Genomic DNA, 16,872 nt, shown 5'->3' with positions numbered 1-16,872 from the left:
TACAGTAACTTAATGATCTTCTAAACCTGGTTTCTGAAATTCTGACAGACTCTGTGTTGCAACTGCTTAAGACTTAACTTGCATTGTGTCTTCCTCTAGCTCTGAGCTTGTCTTTCTTCCATAATGATCTATTATTTTACTGATCTTTCTGTTGCAACATGTAAGGACAGGAAACTGTTACTGGGGTGCTTGGAACATTATTATTTTTTCTTCCTGTAGACAGTTTAGAAGTAAGATTATCGTTAAAGGAAAATTCCACCACGAAACACATTTAACAGTGTTCATACTGAAATATTTGTGATGTGTTTAGATATTCTGGTGCTAATTTGTTGGTGCTGACATCACAGAGGGAAATTGCTAGCTCATTTACAATGGCATCTAATAGGAAAAAAAACACTTAAATGATCTCCAACAGTCAAGTTTCACTGTTAGTTTCTAAAAACAAAAGAGCTTCTTTTATCACTCACCATTTTCTAGCATTGTGCATGAGAAATCCATGGAAGAAGTAGTGGGGGCAGCAAACAACGCAGTTGTGCCAAGTTACAGCAGAAATCTACGAGATGACGAGCACAATGGCACTGGTGGCGGTCTAAGCATTAAAGTTAACATGTTGCATTCGTAACTGTTTGAGCAGAATGTACAGATTTGGAGCTGAGAGAGCAGGACAGACTAAAGGACTAAAGCGTCACTGCATCAGTCTCTTTAGGTAGAGATGAAGCAAAAGCTAAATTCTGCTAACACCACTACCAGCATGTAGTCAGAAGGCATTGTGGGTAATGTAGGAAACTGTTTCTGAAATTAGACAAATGTCGATGAAAGAAATTGAAAGTAAAATGTCCATAACAACACTGCTGGTCACATGTTCTGTTGTTCAGGGTTTTCTTTTAAGGTTTCGGTAGAGGTGTGTAATCATGACATTGTTAAAGGTATTACGAATTTCCGACTTCTGTTTTATGTCAGATTTCGAAAAAGATTTTTTGAAACAGATTTTGAAACAGACGCTCTAAACGTTCCATTGGGCATGGGACACAGCAGAGATACTTGATGGCTGACAAAATCATTTAATCGATTGCAAAGGCCCGTGTAGAAAACTTTTGCAATTTGAGTTCCTTAATTCTAAGCTTGCTCTCTGCTTGAAGAAAGGGCGTGAAGAGTGAGAGTTGAAGGGAAGGAGGGAGACTGTTTTAGTGCAACATAATGTGTCTGTGCTTGGAGGGAGGAGAGGGCCTAAAATAGAACTGGTGTTTGTGCTCTGGGAGACTCTGAATTTTAATATACCATCAATTTACAAAAGCAAGTTCTCCCAAAGCAATTCTCGTGCTTGTTCAATATTACATTCCATAGCAAGGGTTGCACACAGCCATCACAAACCTGCGAAGCTGTTCAAGTTGTGTGAGAGTGGTTAAGGTATTGGAGAAGATAAGCATTTTTGTTGTGGTAGTGCAAGTGTCTGGTAATGTATGCTAGCTCATGCAGCATCTTCCTCATGCAAGTTTTTTTTTCTTCTTTACTGACAATGAGGGCACAAAGCAGCCCACATTTAAAAGCCTAACCTGTTTGAAGTCTACACTACGCCATATTCAGGCTCTCACCGTCTTCTCATACACCACGGGAAGCTCCTGCACCTGGAGTTCATTCAGAGTTCAGACTAACTTTGTTAATCATCGACAGGCATGAATGCAGTGAGTGCAATCCTAATTTCCACAGGAGTGGCAGGCAGCATGTGATAACATTGCAGTGGCTGCAGGTACATTAAGAAGTACTGAGGAGAAATAAATCGACTCCACTTTTGCACTTACATGCATTCACTTGGCTAATTCTGTGACTTGTCTGATTTAGATGACTGGTGAAGGGTTTTGTTCATGGGCACAACAGTGGCTGTAATTGAAACTCACAACCTTGTTGTCACTAAAATGAAACCACTGAGCTACCACAGAGATAGTGTCAAAATCAGGGGCTTGTAAAGAACTTGTAAAGAAGTTTGCTTTAACCATGTCTGGGTAATTTACAGAATTCACAGATTTATTCAAAAAAATTTAACAAAACAGGTTTATTAATAACATCAGGATTGTTTTCCTATAGACACAACATAATATGAAGCAAAATGACCCGCATGGCATCCTACATCTATGTGCAAATAAGTGTTTGCTTTGTTTTTGTTAGCCACCTCTAATGAGTATATCATAACTGAGTACTATGCTTTAGCCTTTTATATAAAAAGTTTAAAAGTTAAAGTTAAAGCTTTGTCATTTCCAGGAAACATATTAGAATCTTTCCAAAATGAAGCAATGGGTTAAGGCTGTGTTTAGAGCCATGTTGTTAATTTACAGACGCTCTGACCCTCATGGTTTCTGAATTTTTAAATTCCGCCTCGCACTAGATCCAGCCAGACTTCCTCCTCCTTTGAGCCCTGTAATTACAGAGCACATAAAAGAATGAAGGCCATGCTGAGGTTCTGCCCACTCCGGGTGAAAGCACACACTGCCAGTGAGACTTAATCCATACAAGGATATTTATTTTCTTTACAAATTCAATTTTTTTTTTTCATTTGTGCTTGAAGTCTGGGATGTAGCCTGTATTACAGAGTGCAGTTAGCTTGAAATATTAGTTGGTAGCTGACTCTTTCATCCCATTCCTTCAGTCCAAACTTATTACAAAATTATTTTAAGACTTTTTATATAAACCGTTTCTTGTAGCTACCGTTGTTTATTAGTTTGCATCATTAGATGCTAATGTGCGCATGCAAGATTTTGAACATGAAAGTTTGCATGGTGTAATTCTTCTATTTAACAGATTATTAAACAGATTACTGTATATCTGTTTGTTTGGATAAAGCTCTTATTCAGTTTAGTTAGTTATGATTGCATAAGCGCCATTCAAGTATTTTATTTCAATGTTTTGTTTTCGCACCATTGTGTGTAAACTCTAAAGACTGTTGTGTGTGAAAATCCCAGGAAATCAGCAGTTTATGAGACACTCAGACTAGCCCATCTGGTACCAACAACGATGCCACGATCAAAGTCACAGAGATCACCCTCCGGTAGTTTGATGTGGTCTAAACTGTCACCCTTTGAAAAAAGGTTTGCACATCCCTAGGGCTAATAGCATCAGTATGCTGAGAGGGATTGCAACCGTAACATTTCAGTGATGCTGTGTGAGGACAGGAGGAGTCAGCTGCACTTTTCCTATGTGTTAAAGTTCACAATATGTGCTCAACCTCAGAACAAACTTTTTGTCAGAACATTGGCTGTTACAAAAGTAATACATTATTCTCTTTACAAGACATAAGACGAATATATAACAAATATCAAAGAGAAAATAATTTTTCATAGCTTGCCTAATTATCCAAATTACTCCATGTTGCAGTCATGTAACTTGCAGTCTCCTCCCGATGTCAAGATTTGATCTCGTCTGTGGCAGTTTGGTGTCGTTTAGAAATCCAAAAATGCAAATACGGCATAGGCACAGGAATTTTGTGGGCCAATAAGTTTCAGAAACTGAAATGATGAATCCCTGGCTTTTTTAGCATCTTGTTCTGCCTGTTCATTTTTGCTTACTTTTTAAGAAGTGACAACACAGTCAGCCACTGCCATGCTTAAGCACATGAGACTGATAATGTGAGTACACTATGATTGCCAGTTGGTCATCAGGAAAATGAGCCAACTATATTTTTGGAAGGGAGGTGACACATAAAGAATGGTCATTTTTTATTATTATTATTATTATTATTAATATTTTAATGGACAGCCCAGCACAAACCACCTGCTAACACCTGATATTGACTCAGTGCTGTTCTCTGTGCATTGTCCATTATTGTTGTAAGTGTTTATATGGAGTATTTTCAGCTGACTGATCACATTATTATGTTATGCGCATTCTCCATCATGATCATTGATTGAAAGAAGTGTTTGTCAGTGCCTATTTTTTTCTTTTTTTATGATTGCTTCTGTCTCTCACACTCAGCCATGTAAAACACATTCGTCTGGACGAGTGAAAAGAAATACACTCTTTCCTAAGGGGCACAAAATGTTCCGGAAGTGTTGCTGTTGGTAACTGTCTTTAGAGACGGTGTACTGAGTGGACTCAGATTGAGCTCACAGGCTGGATCATGAGTTTCTTGTTATTCTTTGTGTCTGAGACAGAAAGGCAAGCAAGCAGGGGCAAATACACACCTCCCCCTCATATCTGACTATTCTTCTCATACTATGGTGTGTCTGAGCACGACCGCTTCTGTCTCCATATATTTCGTTCACTCACATTAGACACTCAGTGATGTCTCAACACACACACACACACGCACACACTTTAACAGTATTCAGCATATCAGAGTGCAGGGCTGTGCTCAGGTTTGGCAATTTTTGTTGTTAGCTGAAGCTTTGTGTTTATGAATGCCTGTATTGTCAAATGAACCTGTTTTTCACATTCAGGTACAATAGTGACGAGTGAAATTCCTTTCTCTGCCTCAAGCCCTTACAAATGAACACCACTCCATTTGTAAACAATAAGCAATAAGCGACCACCATGGAGTGACTATCCAGTAAAGCAACATTAATTTTTACCCTGAGGATTTCATAAAAGGACTAGCAAACACCATTTATAACTACACACCGTGACCTAGAAGGTTCTGTATATTGTACATCAATGTATATACAGTAACTTCTGCAGGAACACTTGTTATCTGATTGGCCTGTAATATTGCAACTAGGGTTGGGGGGAAGGCTTGGGGGGGCTTGTGGGGGGGTGGAGGGTGGGGTTGTGAGGGTTTGAGCTGACCAGATGTCTGCAATAACCCAAATAACCACTCTTTACATCCAGTGTGAGCAGAAAAGCATCTCAAAATGCGCACCACATTGCCTGGTCTTTTTTCAGTCTTCAACTGTCCAGTTTCAGTGAGCCTGCCCGCTTTGTAGGCTCGGAATCCTGTTCTCGGCTGATAGCAGTGGAACCTGATGTGGTTTTCTGCTATTGTAGCCAATCCACCTCAAGGTTCAGCATGTACATTCTGAGATGCTTTTCTCCTTGTAATGGTGACATAGAGAGTGGATGGGGTTCCAGTTTCTCCACAATTGCTCACTGTTTTGATTGACTTTCTTATAGCAAGATGACACATTATAGCATGGTGAGTATTATGTGATTTTATTATAGTAGCACATTATACACATAGTCATTCAGACTTGGGGACTCTTGGATTTACAGAACGTTTGGGTGGAGCTTGTTGGAAACAAGGTTTGTGTGTGAAACAGAAAGAGTGTAGATAAGATAAGATAAGATAAGATAAGATAAACTTTATTAATCCCCAAAGGGAAATTCAGGTAGTCTTGCAGATAAGTAAGAAAGAAATTAGTAAGAGTAGTAGAAAGTAGTGAGAGAAGTAGAAATTAGACCAGTAAAGAGTGTTTTTTGGGTGGTTGAGTTAACCAAAAATGTGTGTCTGGGTAGTGGATTATATGTGTGTTTGTGTATATGTATGTTAATATGAGTTTGTGTGCGCTTTGTGGTGTTTCTAGGGAAACAGATACACAAAAGCAGACAGTTGTCCAATGGACTATGTGGTAAGCTTTTGACACACATACACACACACCCACACACCCATACGGGTCTCCTGAGGCATAGAGGCTGATAATGTCTTAGCTCACTCCCAGACCTCATTGGTTTACTGTACATTATTGACTTAGGTCTAATTTGCTCTTAAGCAGAATAAACTCATTTGATTTTACATGTGCCCCAGTGACCTTTTTTCTTGAATAGTCTCTTTATATAAATTTCCTCATAAAGAGCTAATAGACATAAAATTTAAAGTACACTGGAAACAATGGGCCTCATTTATCAAACTGGATCTGAATGAATTTATTTGTAAATCATTCGAAAGAGCATTTAGTTAGTTCGGAAAAATGATTTTATAGTACGAGAGCTCCTGAGTTGTAGATTTGCGTATAAGGAGAGTCAGTAATGTGAATCTCCATTGATGAGTTTCAAATTGTATAATTGGCATTGAGTTACTGCAATTTTATGTACAGATTATGCTCAGTTGTTTCATATTTATGACAAGAAAGAAAGCCATCCAAAAGAAATCCATAAATTACAGAAAAAAAAAACAGATAAGACTTTCAAATGCACCACTGCGGCTGAGCTGCGTTGCTGGAAGTTTTGCCTTTTGAGTTTCGTGGACATCACTAAATAAATCAGCTGCATCATGAACGTGCTTGGTAATATGCATATGAATACGAAGAAAATCAGCCTTACCAAAACTTTTGAAAATCTGGCAGGAATTTTTAATTTGGTTTGTCTGATGAAAATATTTACACAAAATTTTACTAAATGAGCAGAGTAGTATCAACTGAAACGTGCTGCTTCAAATGATAATGTAAATATTACATTTGAAATGCTGTCTGTGGTTTTGAATGCAAAAAGCTTTGGCCGCTTCTTCAGCTTCACAGCAGTTCAGCTTGTGTCACTGTCATTGTTCTAAAACAGCAGGATGTACTTTATGTTCAGTTGTTATAATTTACATGAATGAATTTTGCTGTGCGAAGGAAAGTAAGCCAGTCTCATAAACTTCGTAAAAATAGGCTGAGAGCTGGCTGGAGAGTCTAGAGATTTGCTTGCAAATCCCTTTTTTATGCATATCAGTACAACACTCTGAAACATAAGAACACTACGAGCGTGTTGTGGGGAGCTAAAAATATAGGTCATTGCAGACCATGATTTATGCACTGCTTTTGTGAGCCACTTCCTGTTAGAGCAGTCCCTCACAACACAATCTGCACATTCTAGAAGTACATTAGAGTAAGAATCAGCCTCAATGCCCAGTGTCACATCCTTGCATGCACCCGGTGGAGGGAAACCGTCTGAATGTCGATACACCTGTGTGTATCCTCATTCCTGGCTCACTTGTTCTTCTCATTTTTCAAGTTTTATACCCAGAATCTTGGCTTGGGCTGGATTACTGGTGTCTTGTTCTGATCTGGTGTTGGTCCCTTTGGTTATGTTCTGATTCTGGACAGAATCCTTTCTCCAGTTTTTCTTTTGCTTTTGTTGGGATAGCTAGCTCTTGTCAACCAGGAAAGCCAAAGGATGCATATGCCTCTATTAAGAAGCATGAAGTCTATAAAAGGTTGGCTGATGGGTCAGTGCTGGTGCCATCTTTAACAATGTATTCTCAAAGTCCCATTTCCACATGGAACATAGGCAGCAGAACTTATTCACTGCATGAAGCCCTGTGGATTGTTGTTTCTCATCACTGTACTCCTAATAAGTGTTCCTAAAATGACTGCTTTTTTCCATAGGTGAAATGTGAATGACATTTTGTACTTGTTAATAGTGTTTCTCCTGCCAACCTTTTCTTCTTGTTTGCATTATTTTCTGTGATTCAGTTTCATGTAGGTTTGTTATTAATGCTGTAGTTTCTAAATGATCTTCTGTATTGAATTATTGCTTCTGTGAAAATGATCAGTGTTTCTGTCAAGCCAGTGCCTGTATTCTGTCTCTCTCTGTCTCTGTCTCTCTCTTACCTCTTTCTTTCTCTATGCCTCTCACACTTTCCATCTCTGTATTCTGTCTCTCTCTGTCTCTGTCTCTCTCTTACCTCTTTCTTTCTCTATGCCTCTCACACTTTCCATCTCTGTATGTGTCTCTCTCTGTCTTTATCTATCTGTCTACCTGCCTACCTATCAGTCTATTCATCAGTTCCATAAATATTTGGACATTGACAAAGTTATATAGAAATTATTATTGACATTAAATAATGAATATGAGCTCAAAGTACAGACTTTCAGGTTTAATTTGATGGTATTTACAGTCAAATCAGGTGAATGGTGTAGGAATTATGACACTTTTTATATCTGGTCCCCGCTTTTTAAGGGACTAAGAGTCAACTTATCAGCTGTTCCATGGCCAGGTGTGTTATTCCCTCATTATTTCACTTAGATGTAAGCAGATAAGAGGTTTAGTGTTGATTTCAAGTGTGTCATTTAGAATCTGTTGCTGTTTACTCTCAATATGAAGTCCAAAGAGCCGTCACTGCCAGTGAAGGAGGCCATCATTAGGGTGAAAAATCAAAACAGATCTATCAGAGAGATGGCAAAAACATTAGTGATGGACAAATCAACTATTTGCTACATTCTTAAAAAGAAAGAATGCACTAGTGAGCTCAGGAACACCATAGGCCATAGAAGACAACCGTGAGGAATGACAGAAGAATTCTTTCCTGCGTGAAGAAAAACCCCTTAACAACAGTTGGTCAGATCAAGAACACCCTCCAGGAGGTTGGTGTGTCTGTGTCAAAGTCAACAATCAAGAGAAGCTTTCACCAGAGTGAATACAGAGGGTTTACAAGATGTAAACCACTGGTAAGCCTCAAATGCAGGAAGCACAGATTAGAGTTTGCCAAAAACATCTAAAAAAAATTGTACAGTTCTGAGACAACATCCTATGGACAGATGAGAAAAAGATCAACTTGTAGCAGAATGATAGGAAGAGAAGAATATGGAGAAGGGAAGGAACTGCTCATGAGCCGAAGCATACCACTGATCATATGGAGTGGGCATGTATGGCTGCCAGTGGAACTGGTTCCCTTGTATTTATTGGTGATGTGACTGCTGACAAAAGCAGGATGAATTCTGAAGTGTGGAGGGCGATATTTTCTGCTGAAATTCAGCCAAACACTTCACACTGCAGATGGACAATGACCAAAAGCATACTTTGAAAGTAACCCAAGACTTTTTTTTAAGGCACAAAAGTGGGTTGTTCTGCAATGGCCAAGTCAATCACCTGAACCAAATCCAATTAAGCTTGCATTTCACTTGCTGAAGGCAAAACCAAACGCAAAACACCCCAAGGACAAGCAGGAACTGAAGACAGCTGCAGCACAAGCCTGGCAGAGCATGACCAGGGAAAAAAAACAGTGTCTGGTGATGTCTGTGGGTTCCAGACTTCAGGCACTAATTGACTGCAAAGGATTTTCAACCAAGTATTAAGATGACAATTCATGTTTATTAGTTTGACCGATTACTTTTAGTCCCTTAAAAAGGTTGTGCAGTTCCTACATTGTTCATCCAATCTGGATGTAAAAACCCTTAAATTAAAGCTGAATGTTTGCACATTGAGCTCATATTCATTACTTAATTTCAACTCCAATGTACTGTGGTAGACAGCTAAAAAAAAAAACAATAACTTTACCATGTCCAAATATTTATGTACATGACTGTATCTATCTACCCCTCTCTCTACTCTCTCTCTGCCTCTCTGTGTGTGTGTTTTATTTTCCCCTTGGCAGTCTTGCGGGATATTTCAGCACAGCATAGTGACGTGAGAGAGCTGAATGAAAACTGACACGACTCCCTCTGACAGCTCCATACACATTCCTACGTGCTGTGTGAAGACTCTCACCTGGTGTGCTCTGGGAGATGTAGTTCAGATCATCCTATATTTAGGTTGCTTATCCAAAATACTGATGTATGGCATCTGGTATGCTGGAGTGTGTGTATGCGTGTGTGTATGCGTGTGTGTATGCGTGTGTGTGTGAGTAGATACTTTGCAAGAGTGGAACAGAAAATCTTTTGGTTAACCTTGGGATTGTTTCAGAATCCATGGGTTTTATATTCAGTTTAGGAAGTGACTAACACAGTCTGCTTCATTTACGGGCATGTGCTATCTCAAGGTATGAAAGAGGTCAAAGGAAGTTAAAAGTGGGGAAAACAAGAGAACAGGAAATGTGAAAATGAGAGGAAGGAAAGAGGAATGAACTCATCCTCAATGAGCCTTCCTTTGTCCTTCTAGCTCTTAGGTTACCAAGGGAGGAGCATTGACTTTTTTTCCCTTCCATTTGTTCCATCCAACCATCAGTGGCGGCGTCCATATATTCCCCATTCTCCCCGACCCCCATCATAAGTATGTGCATTAGAGAGGGAGGCTAGGCGCGCACACACACACACACACACACACACACACACAAATGCATAAATGACTGACGCTGCAAGGAGTCTGTGAGGGAGGAAATGAGGGGAGGGGTGGGAGAACGAGGCAGGGAGGTGGAAACAGGAATCAGCATCAGTGTGTGAACGTGCATCGAGAGAGAGAGAGAGAGAGAGAGAGTGAGAGAGAGAGAGTGCTAGACAGGGAGGAGAGGAGAACAGAGGACAGTTGGCTGCACTGCTCAAATGCAGTCGGAGGTTGGGAGGCGAGGAGGATGAGTGAGCGTGGGGGAAGGAGAAGAGACAAAGGGAGATCACATCGTTGTTTTTTGTTCCAGAGCAAAGAGGGAAGAGAGGGATCTATACGGAAACGAGAAAGGAAGGAGAGCCCAACCATGACTCTGTCATTTTTCAGCCAGAGGAAGCAAGTCAACGGATAACACAGCAAGAGCTCCTTTTCCTCTGTTAGGGAGGGAACTGAGGGAGAGAATTTCAAATGAATATAAAAGATATTTTTTAGCAAAACCATAGCTAATTAGTACTTTCCTTTTTGAATTAAGAGACTCAAGAATTGACATTTTGCCTTCACTTTTTTCAGCATCCCAAGAGAAATAAACGGAAGGGAAATCAGACAGTTGTTTTTTGTATATAATTTCAGTGCTGTACAGACATCACTCTTATCATTATTAGTGTTACTTACAGCTGATATGCAGAAAAATCAGGTTTCTCTTATGCAAAAGTTTTCTATATTAATTAAATAGTCAGTTATTTTATTGTGTTGCAGACTTTCTCCTATATTGTGCTTATTATTATTATTATTATTATTATTATTATTATTTGCAATGTTCTGTTTTATCTGGAAGCATGTGTGCGTGTGTGCTCTTGAGCAATATTTGATTTCCTCCCTGTACCGCTGCCCTAACAGAGTCTGTGTCTCTGCGAGTGTCTGGTGCTGTCTTCATTGAGATGTCAACATTGATTAACTTTATGGCAGCAGAGACAGTGGCGGGACTTTGCCGTCTCATGGTGTTGCATTCGGCAGACTACTGATTGTCAGTGAGTGTGTATTAAACTAGCGCAGTGTGTGTAAAGTCTCTCAACTGGACGATTAGTCGAGCCGGGGCTGACAGGTTGTGTGTTGGCGGAACTCGCCGCCTTCTGTTTGGGTTCCGTCAAGGTTTCGTCTGGCACAAATCTGCGCTGCCTTCTGTCACCATGGCAACAAGCTGGCAACTGTGAAGTCTAACATTGCTGTTTCAAGTTGCTGTAAACTTTTAAGGTCACTCTGTCTCACACGATTTAGATAAGAGCCAACAAGCAGATTTCAAGGTGCTTTGTATTTTCTTTTCTTTATTTATTTATTTAAAATTTTTTTGGAGGCTTGTCTCTCTGTCCGTCCATCCACCATCTCTCTTTTTTACTTTTTATACAACTTGTTAGTTTATATCTGTCATCACTGGCAGTTAAGGTCAGACAGTCAGGATTTATACCTATTTCCCATGTTCTGTTCTACTGGTGCAAACATTTTGGTCTTTGGAGTCGGCTATAGAGCAGCGGTCACTTGTGTTGTAGTTAAACTCAGGTTTCGTCTTCTTTCTGGAGTGCCAACAATGTACATCCCTGCTAGTAGAGGTTTGTGAAGGCAAACAAACTTTGCTGCTTATTAACCAAGCTTCTACTGAAACTGAAAATAAGCTGTCCCTATGCTAGTGATAACTTTCAATTGACTTTCCATCCTCGTTTTTTTTTTTTTTTTTTTTTTTTTGCCAATTTTTTTCTTCATGCTCTTGTGAACCAGAACAGCACTTTTTTCACTGGCAGCCTCACACTGTTGCATCCTTCTTTAACTAACACATTATAAAAACACTTTTTATGTCTTACATTAAAAACACAGCTGGCTTACTGGGACTTCATCCACCTTAATCTTATTAAAAATACCTTTTACGCTTCATCTTGGAACAGGGATTCTGCCATATTCTTGATGAGCAGGTGCTACATCCGAGTTGCCGTGGTTTGACACTGTTCAAGGCTCGGTTCTATGTACTGTTTCTTGATGTTTTTGTAAACATATTGTTGAGTTTTTAACCCCTGTTAACCTTTTTTTTTCTTTTTTTCTTTTTTTCCTTTTGTATACACTGTGCACCTGTCATGCCTGGTCACAAACTAAGAACACATTTTGTCACTGATCTTTGCACAGATACAGTTTATGCGGATTCTGTGTGCGTGCCAAGTCCAGCTCACACTCCAGGACTGCATCAATTCATATTACGTGCCGTGTATTTGTAAGCGTTGGTGCATTTAATCAACTCTCAGTGAGGTCCCATAAGCTTTTGCACTTAGTGGACCTCTTTAGAACTGCACTGAAAAGACACTACAAGCTTAGTAACAAGCTTGTTCAACTCTATTACACTCCACAGCAACACCAGAGCACTCCTAGAGCAGTGTAGTGTAGTCTCAAATATCACAGGACTTCAGGGTTCTGGGTCACGTGCATGTGGCTATTGCCTTGCCATCCATCTCTGTTCACTTGTACCGTTCTCTAATGAATACGGACTTGTAACAATTATATAATCACTGATTATAGCCATTGGTGCTCTTCTAGAACAATCTGACTCACAATCTGGAGCTTATTTTTTCAGAAACTGATCTGATGATGTGGATGTACTGTCAAGTGGATGCTTGGCGCTTTTCTGTGGGAATAGGGAAAGCCTCTGTGGACATGACAGTCTAAAGAGCAAGGGTAGAAATCAGCCAGCTGATACTGTTACAGACACCGAAAGTGCTTCTGAGGTTTTGGTAATATATGCAGTGGACTTGGACTGTGCTTCATGCTTGTAGGACTGTTCTGCATGTGCTCACGCACTGTTCCCAACTTTTCAGAACAGTTGGCAATTATAGACTGTTGTTTCTTTGCCAGAGGTTTCATAAGTGTTTATGTGACCCTGCAATGAGTCCTGCTATGTTCTGCGTGGGTTTTTTCTCAGGAAACTGACTTATAAAGACCTGCTCCATTTGAGAACCATTTCTCAGATGGGAGGTGTCATTTAGGATAATGAGCAAGTGACTGATTTTTCAGTCTGCCTCTAATGAGTCCTCTCGTCGGAGATCTCTTAGGACAGAATGTCGAATTGAGCCGATCAAGTCTCATTACAGACACTCTGACAAGCTGCTGGTTGTCGGTACCCTGGAAAGTCATGTTCCAGAAGTTGGAAGATGACAAACTATATACCTTGGCTCACACAGATGTACAAAGTCACTAATGGTGCTCTAATTGTGTTACCTTTTATAATAGCCATATTTTGATCTGATTTCTAGAACATTGGTAGAACAGTATCAGGGCTCTCAATGATTAGTTTACCTTTTTCTAAATCCATCATATTTCTATGTCTGTAATTATCTTAACAATCTAGCTATGTAACTTGGGGTTTATTTTTAGTCTTGGTCTATCAGTGATAGAATTCGGTTATTGACTAGCAAGAAACAATCAGTGAAAGTGAATATTTGAAAGTTGCTGTATTTTTTAACTAAAAAGGAAGGAAGGACAAAGAGTCAGCCTGGAGAACGGGAAAGAATACGTGGGCGGGGGAACAGGGGAGAGAGAGATCATCTGGAAGAAGCGGGCGAGTGTGATCGAAAGAGAACGAGCGAGGGAGAGGGAGCGAGAACAAGAGGAGGAGGAAAGGAAGAACGGGGCCCAGTACACAGTCTGGAGGCTAAGGGAGGGATTCCAGGAGAGGAGGGATAGAGAAGGAGAACAACTGAAAGGAAAGAGTACAGAAGGAGCGAGAGAACCTCAGCCTGAAGTGATTTGGAAGAGACGAGAGGAAGAGGAGAAAGAGAGAGAGAGGATACAGCTGGAAGACAGGGGACCCAGAATCATCTGGAGAAAGAAGGAGAGAGAAGGAGAAGTAAGAAGGAATATGTATGTCAGTGACTTGAAACAAAAAGGCGAAAGAGAAGGGAAGAGATCAGCCGAGTGAGCTTGATCGAGACTAGAATGGTGCTTTCTGTGTTCTATGTTCCTTTACACTGCATTGTAAAGTTTACAGTATTCTTTTATCACGAGGACTAATTTGTATCATTTAGTTCATAAGGATTTGATCAAGACAATTTGTATATAGCACTATTAACCAGGATATAGTCTTTAAACCACTGAGAAGTTACATACTTGGATCTGTTTAATTCTTTAATCAGGATCTTCTCAACCTTGAGGCAGATTATCCGCCAGTGTTCAATGGTCTCTCACCCTCTCTCTCTCTCTCTCTCTCTCTCTCTCCCTCTCTCTCTCTCTCTTTCAGTATTGATCTGTCTGTCTATTGGAAGCCTCTTCTCTTAGAGTCTCAGTTGCAGCTAATAGTTTTTATGGGACTCTTTCAGATAAGAGCTATTATAGTTTAGCCTCTCTCATAGAAACCAAAACACACCCTGAATATCAAAGAATTTATTTTGCTTTCTTTCATTCATGCACATTTTATTATAAAGTGCAAGGCCATTAAAAGACACCAACAAACTGACATTAAGAAGACAATCATGCTGAGGTTCTTCAGTGGAGCTTATGGTGCTCTAATGATGCGAATATAAAATGTGAATTATGATTATCTCTATGCAGGCTAAGATCTGATGCAAACACTCTTACACAGACGTTAACACACACTGTGTGACTACACTGATGTCACAGTCTGCATGATCTGGAACTTGACAGGAAACACTTTTTATTCTCTTTAATTCATAGTCTTTCTCCTCCTCCCCATTTCTCCCCACGTTCTTCTTTTTTAATGAACTGAGCTAACAACAACACTGTCATTTCTTTGGTCCAAAGATGATGGGATCAGTAGATGGAGATAAACAAGGAACTGTAACAGAAAAGAGAGGACGTGTTTGCAATTTATTTGAAAGAGACACTTGGAGAGACCTAAAGAGAACCTAAAACTTGGGGCTGAACTGATAGATGAAAATGGAACTTGTCCCCAAAACTAAATACACCCCCTTCAGGAGTGACTCGTTCAGTTCTACAGACGAGACAGCCTCTAATCCTTCTCTCCCTTCCTCAGCTCCCCTCACCCCTCTTACCCCTCCAAGCATTGTCTCATCTCTATCTTCCTCATCACTCGCCCCTATCCTGCCCCCGACGTCCCCTCGGCCAGCTGAGAACAGCCCCACTACGCTGTGCTCCTTCTTTCCCAGGATGGGCTCCCTGCGACTGGGCATGTCTGCCACCCTTCTCCCAGGCCTGAAGGCATCCAGCAGGCCCCAGGAGACCCCCAGCACCTCTTCCTCTTCCTCCGCTTCTACTCCTCCTCATCCTCCTCATCCTCCTACTCTCCTTCCTCTAATGGCTCCCTCTCCTCCTCCTCGTCCCCCACAGGACATGAACCGGCTGGGTGGTGCCTCGCGGAGGGCCCGTGTGGAAGGGGGCCAGCTCGGGGGCGACGAGTGGACGCGCCACGGCTCCTTCGTCAACAAGCCCACGCGAGGATGGCTGCACTCAGACAATGTGGTCAGCACCAGTGGTGTCAGCTACACAGTTAGGGTAAGATGATTTTAGCTAAAAACTTTGTGGTTTATGGTTTAAAAACTATTTTATTTATTTATTTTTTTATTTTATTTGTCTCTGATTATTTCACTTTGTTTCAGTTTAGTTTGTGTTAAATGCCAAGACAGATTAGTTGTACGTGAAATCTTATTTGGACAATTTTGATTATATAACTAAAATATAAAAATTAAATAACTACCCATTGCAGCCACACCACTGGAACTTCAGTTAAGCTGTAAGAATTGTCTTACGAAGTCCTGTAAAACAGATTATTTAATCCTTTTAATACCAATCAATAATATATGGCACATTTTAGTGACTTTTCATATGATAATTGCTTATTAAGAGTAGTTCATATGATTTCCTCTGCTTTTTCTCTATTCTTAAAACCATTTCCCATACAGTATCATAATTCACTGGAATTCTGTGTCATTTTTGTGTGTTACTGATCCTCTGACTCATGATGTACAGACAGCAGCTGCAAAGAAACTTGGCTTTGTGTCATTACTCTGAAACAGAGTGATGCATCCCTTCACACACATATCTGAAGGCAGAGATTGCTATGTAATATATCTCAGAGCTATAAAATACTTCTGATAATCCATCAAGCTTGACTTGGGACAAGATCCTATAATTCAAGTTGGTTTTAACTACTCGCTTTCAGATTTGGGCTATTTTCAAATAGTTTGACCTTCCATTCCTGATCAAATCCAGTTGCAGTTCAAACCCTGGAACAAATAACTGTTGAAGGATTGTTGGCTTCATTGGTCATCATCATCATCATTTAACATAGTACAAGCTCCTTTTGGGGGCAGTCATGATGGTTCTCTAAAATCTAATCTGCTAAAAACCTAGCAGAAGCCTGAAAGACTGAATTCAACATGTGCTGAAATCTCTCATACTTAGAGCACCATTTTATTTTACACTGGGTGTAATGTGTAACTCACGTGACTTTTTATATTATGATATAGTAACAATATTAGTGATTTTGAATTATGAGCTCCTGAGTAGTGCAAAAAAAAAAAAATAAATGTTCGCCCTATCATTTGGAAATCACGAGTTTGAATCCAGAGGCTGCCAAAGCCATCTGCCTCCAGGAGTTCAAGAGAGCAAAACTGGCTCTGGGTGGGAGGAATGGCATACTTTCTCTCCTCTGTCAATCACAGCAACGCTAGCCAATCGTGGGCATCTGTTGGCTCGAGTATGCGGAAGAGGGACGAGAGCAGCATGTGGTTTACGTGTCTCAGAGGAAGCAAGTGTTAGCCTTAACCCTTCCCAGTTGGTAGCTGTTGGATGATAGGAGAGAGCTGGTGGGTAGGAATTAGCTAAGACCAATTTAGGGAGAAAATTGAGTGGGAAAAAAAAAAAGAGTTAAATTATCTACCACTTTTCCATTTTAAGTCCAAAATTGTGTAAAAACAGTGTTTT

The 16,872-nt window shown here is 40.2% G+C and overlaps 1 protein-coding gene across 6 annotated transcripts in view; it reads left to right on the top strand.

The window, feature by feature from the left end:
- The window catches only part of shc1 (SHC (Src homology 2 domain containing) transforming protein 1), a 37,214-nt gene that overhangs the window by 10,262 nt on the left and 10,080 nt on the right, over positions 1–16,872 (top strand). The window contains exons 2-3 of one of the 6 annotated variants that reach the window (XM_026939919.3): positions 5,508–5,552; positions 15,277–15,441. In XM_026939919.3, the coding sequence (XP_026795720.1) occupies positions 5,541–5,552; positions 15,277–15,441 (177 nt within the window). In that variant the 5' untranslated portion in view covers positions 5,508–5,540. Of the gene's footprint in view, positions 1–5,507; positions 5,553–10,048; positions 15,442–16,872 lie in introns of those variants that run through there. The other 5 variants (XM_026939921.3, XM_053233785.1, XM_026939920.3 and 2 more) reach the window with 5 other exon arrangements.

This window comes from Pangasianodon hypophthalmus, chromosome 1 (genome assembly GCF_027358585.1).
Source record: "Pangasianodon hypophthalmus isolate fPanHyp1 chromosome 1, fPanHyp1.pri, whole genome shotgun sequence".
Lineage (NCBI taxonomy): Eukaryota > Metazoa > Chordata > Actinopteri > Siluriformes > Pangasiidae > Pangasianodon > Pangasianodon hypophthalmus.
This window is presented reverse-complemented; position numbering and strand designations above follow the sequence as displayed.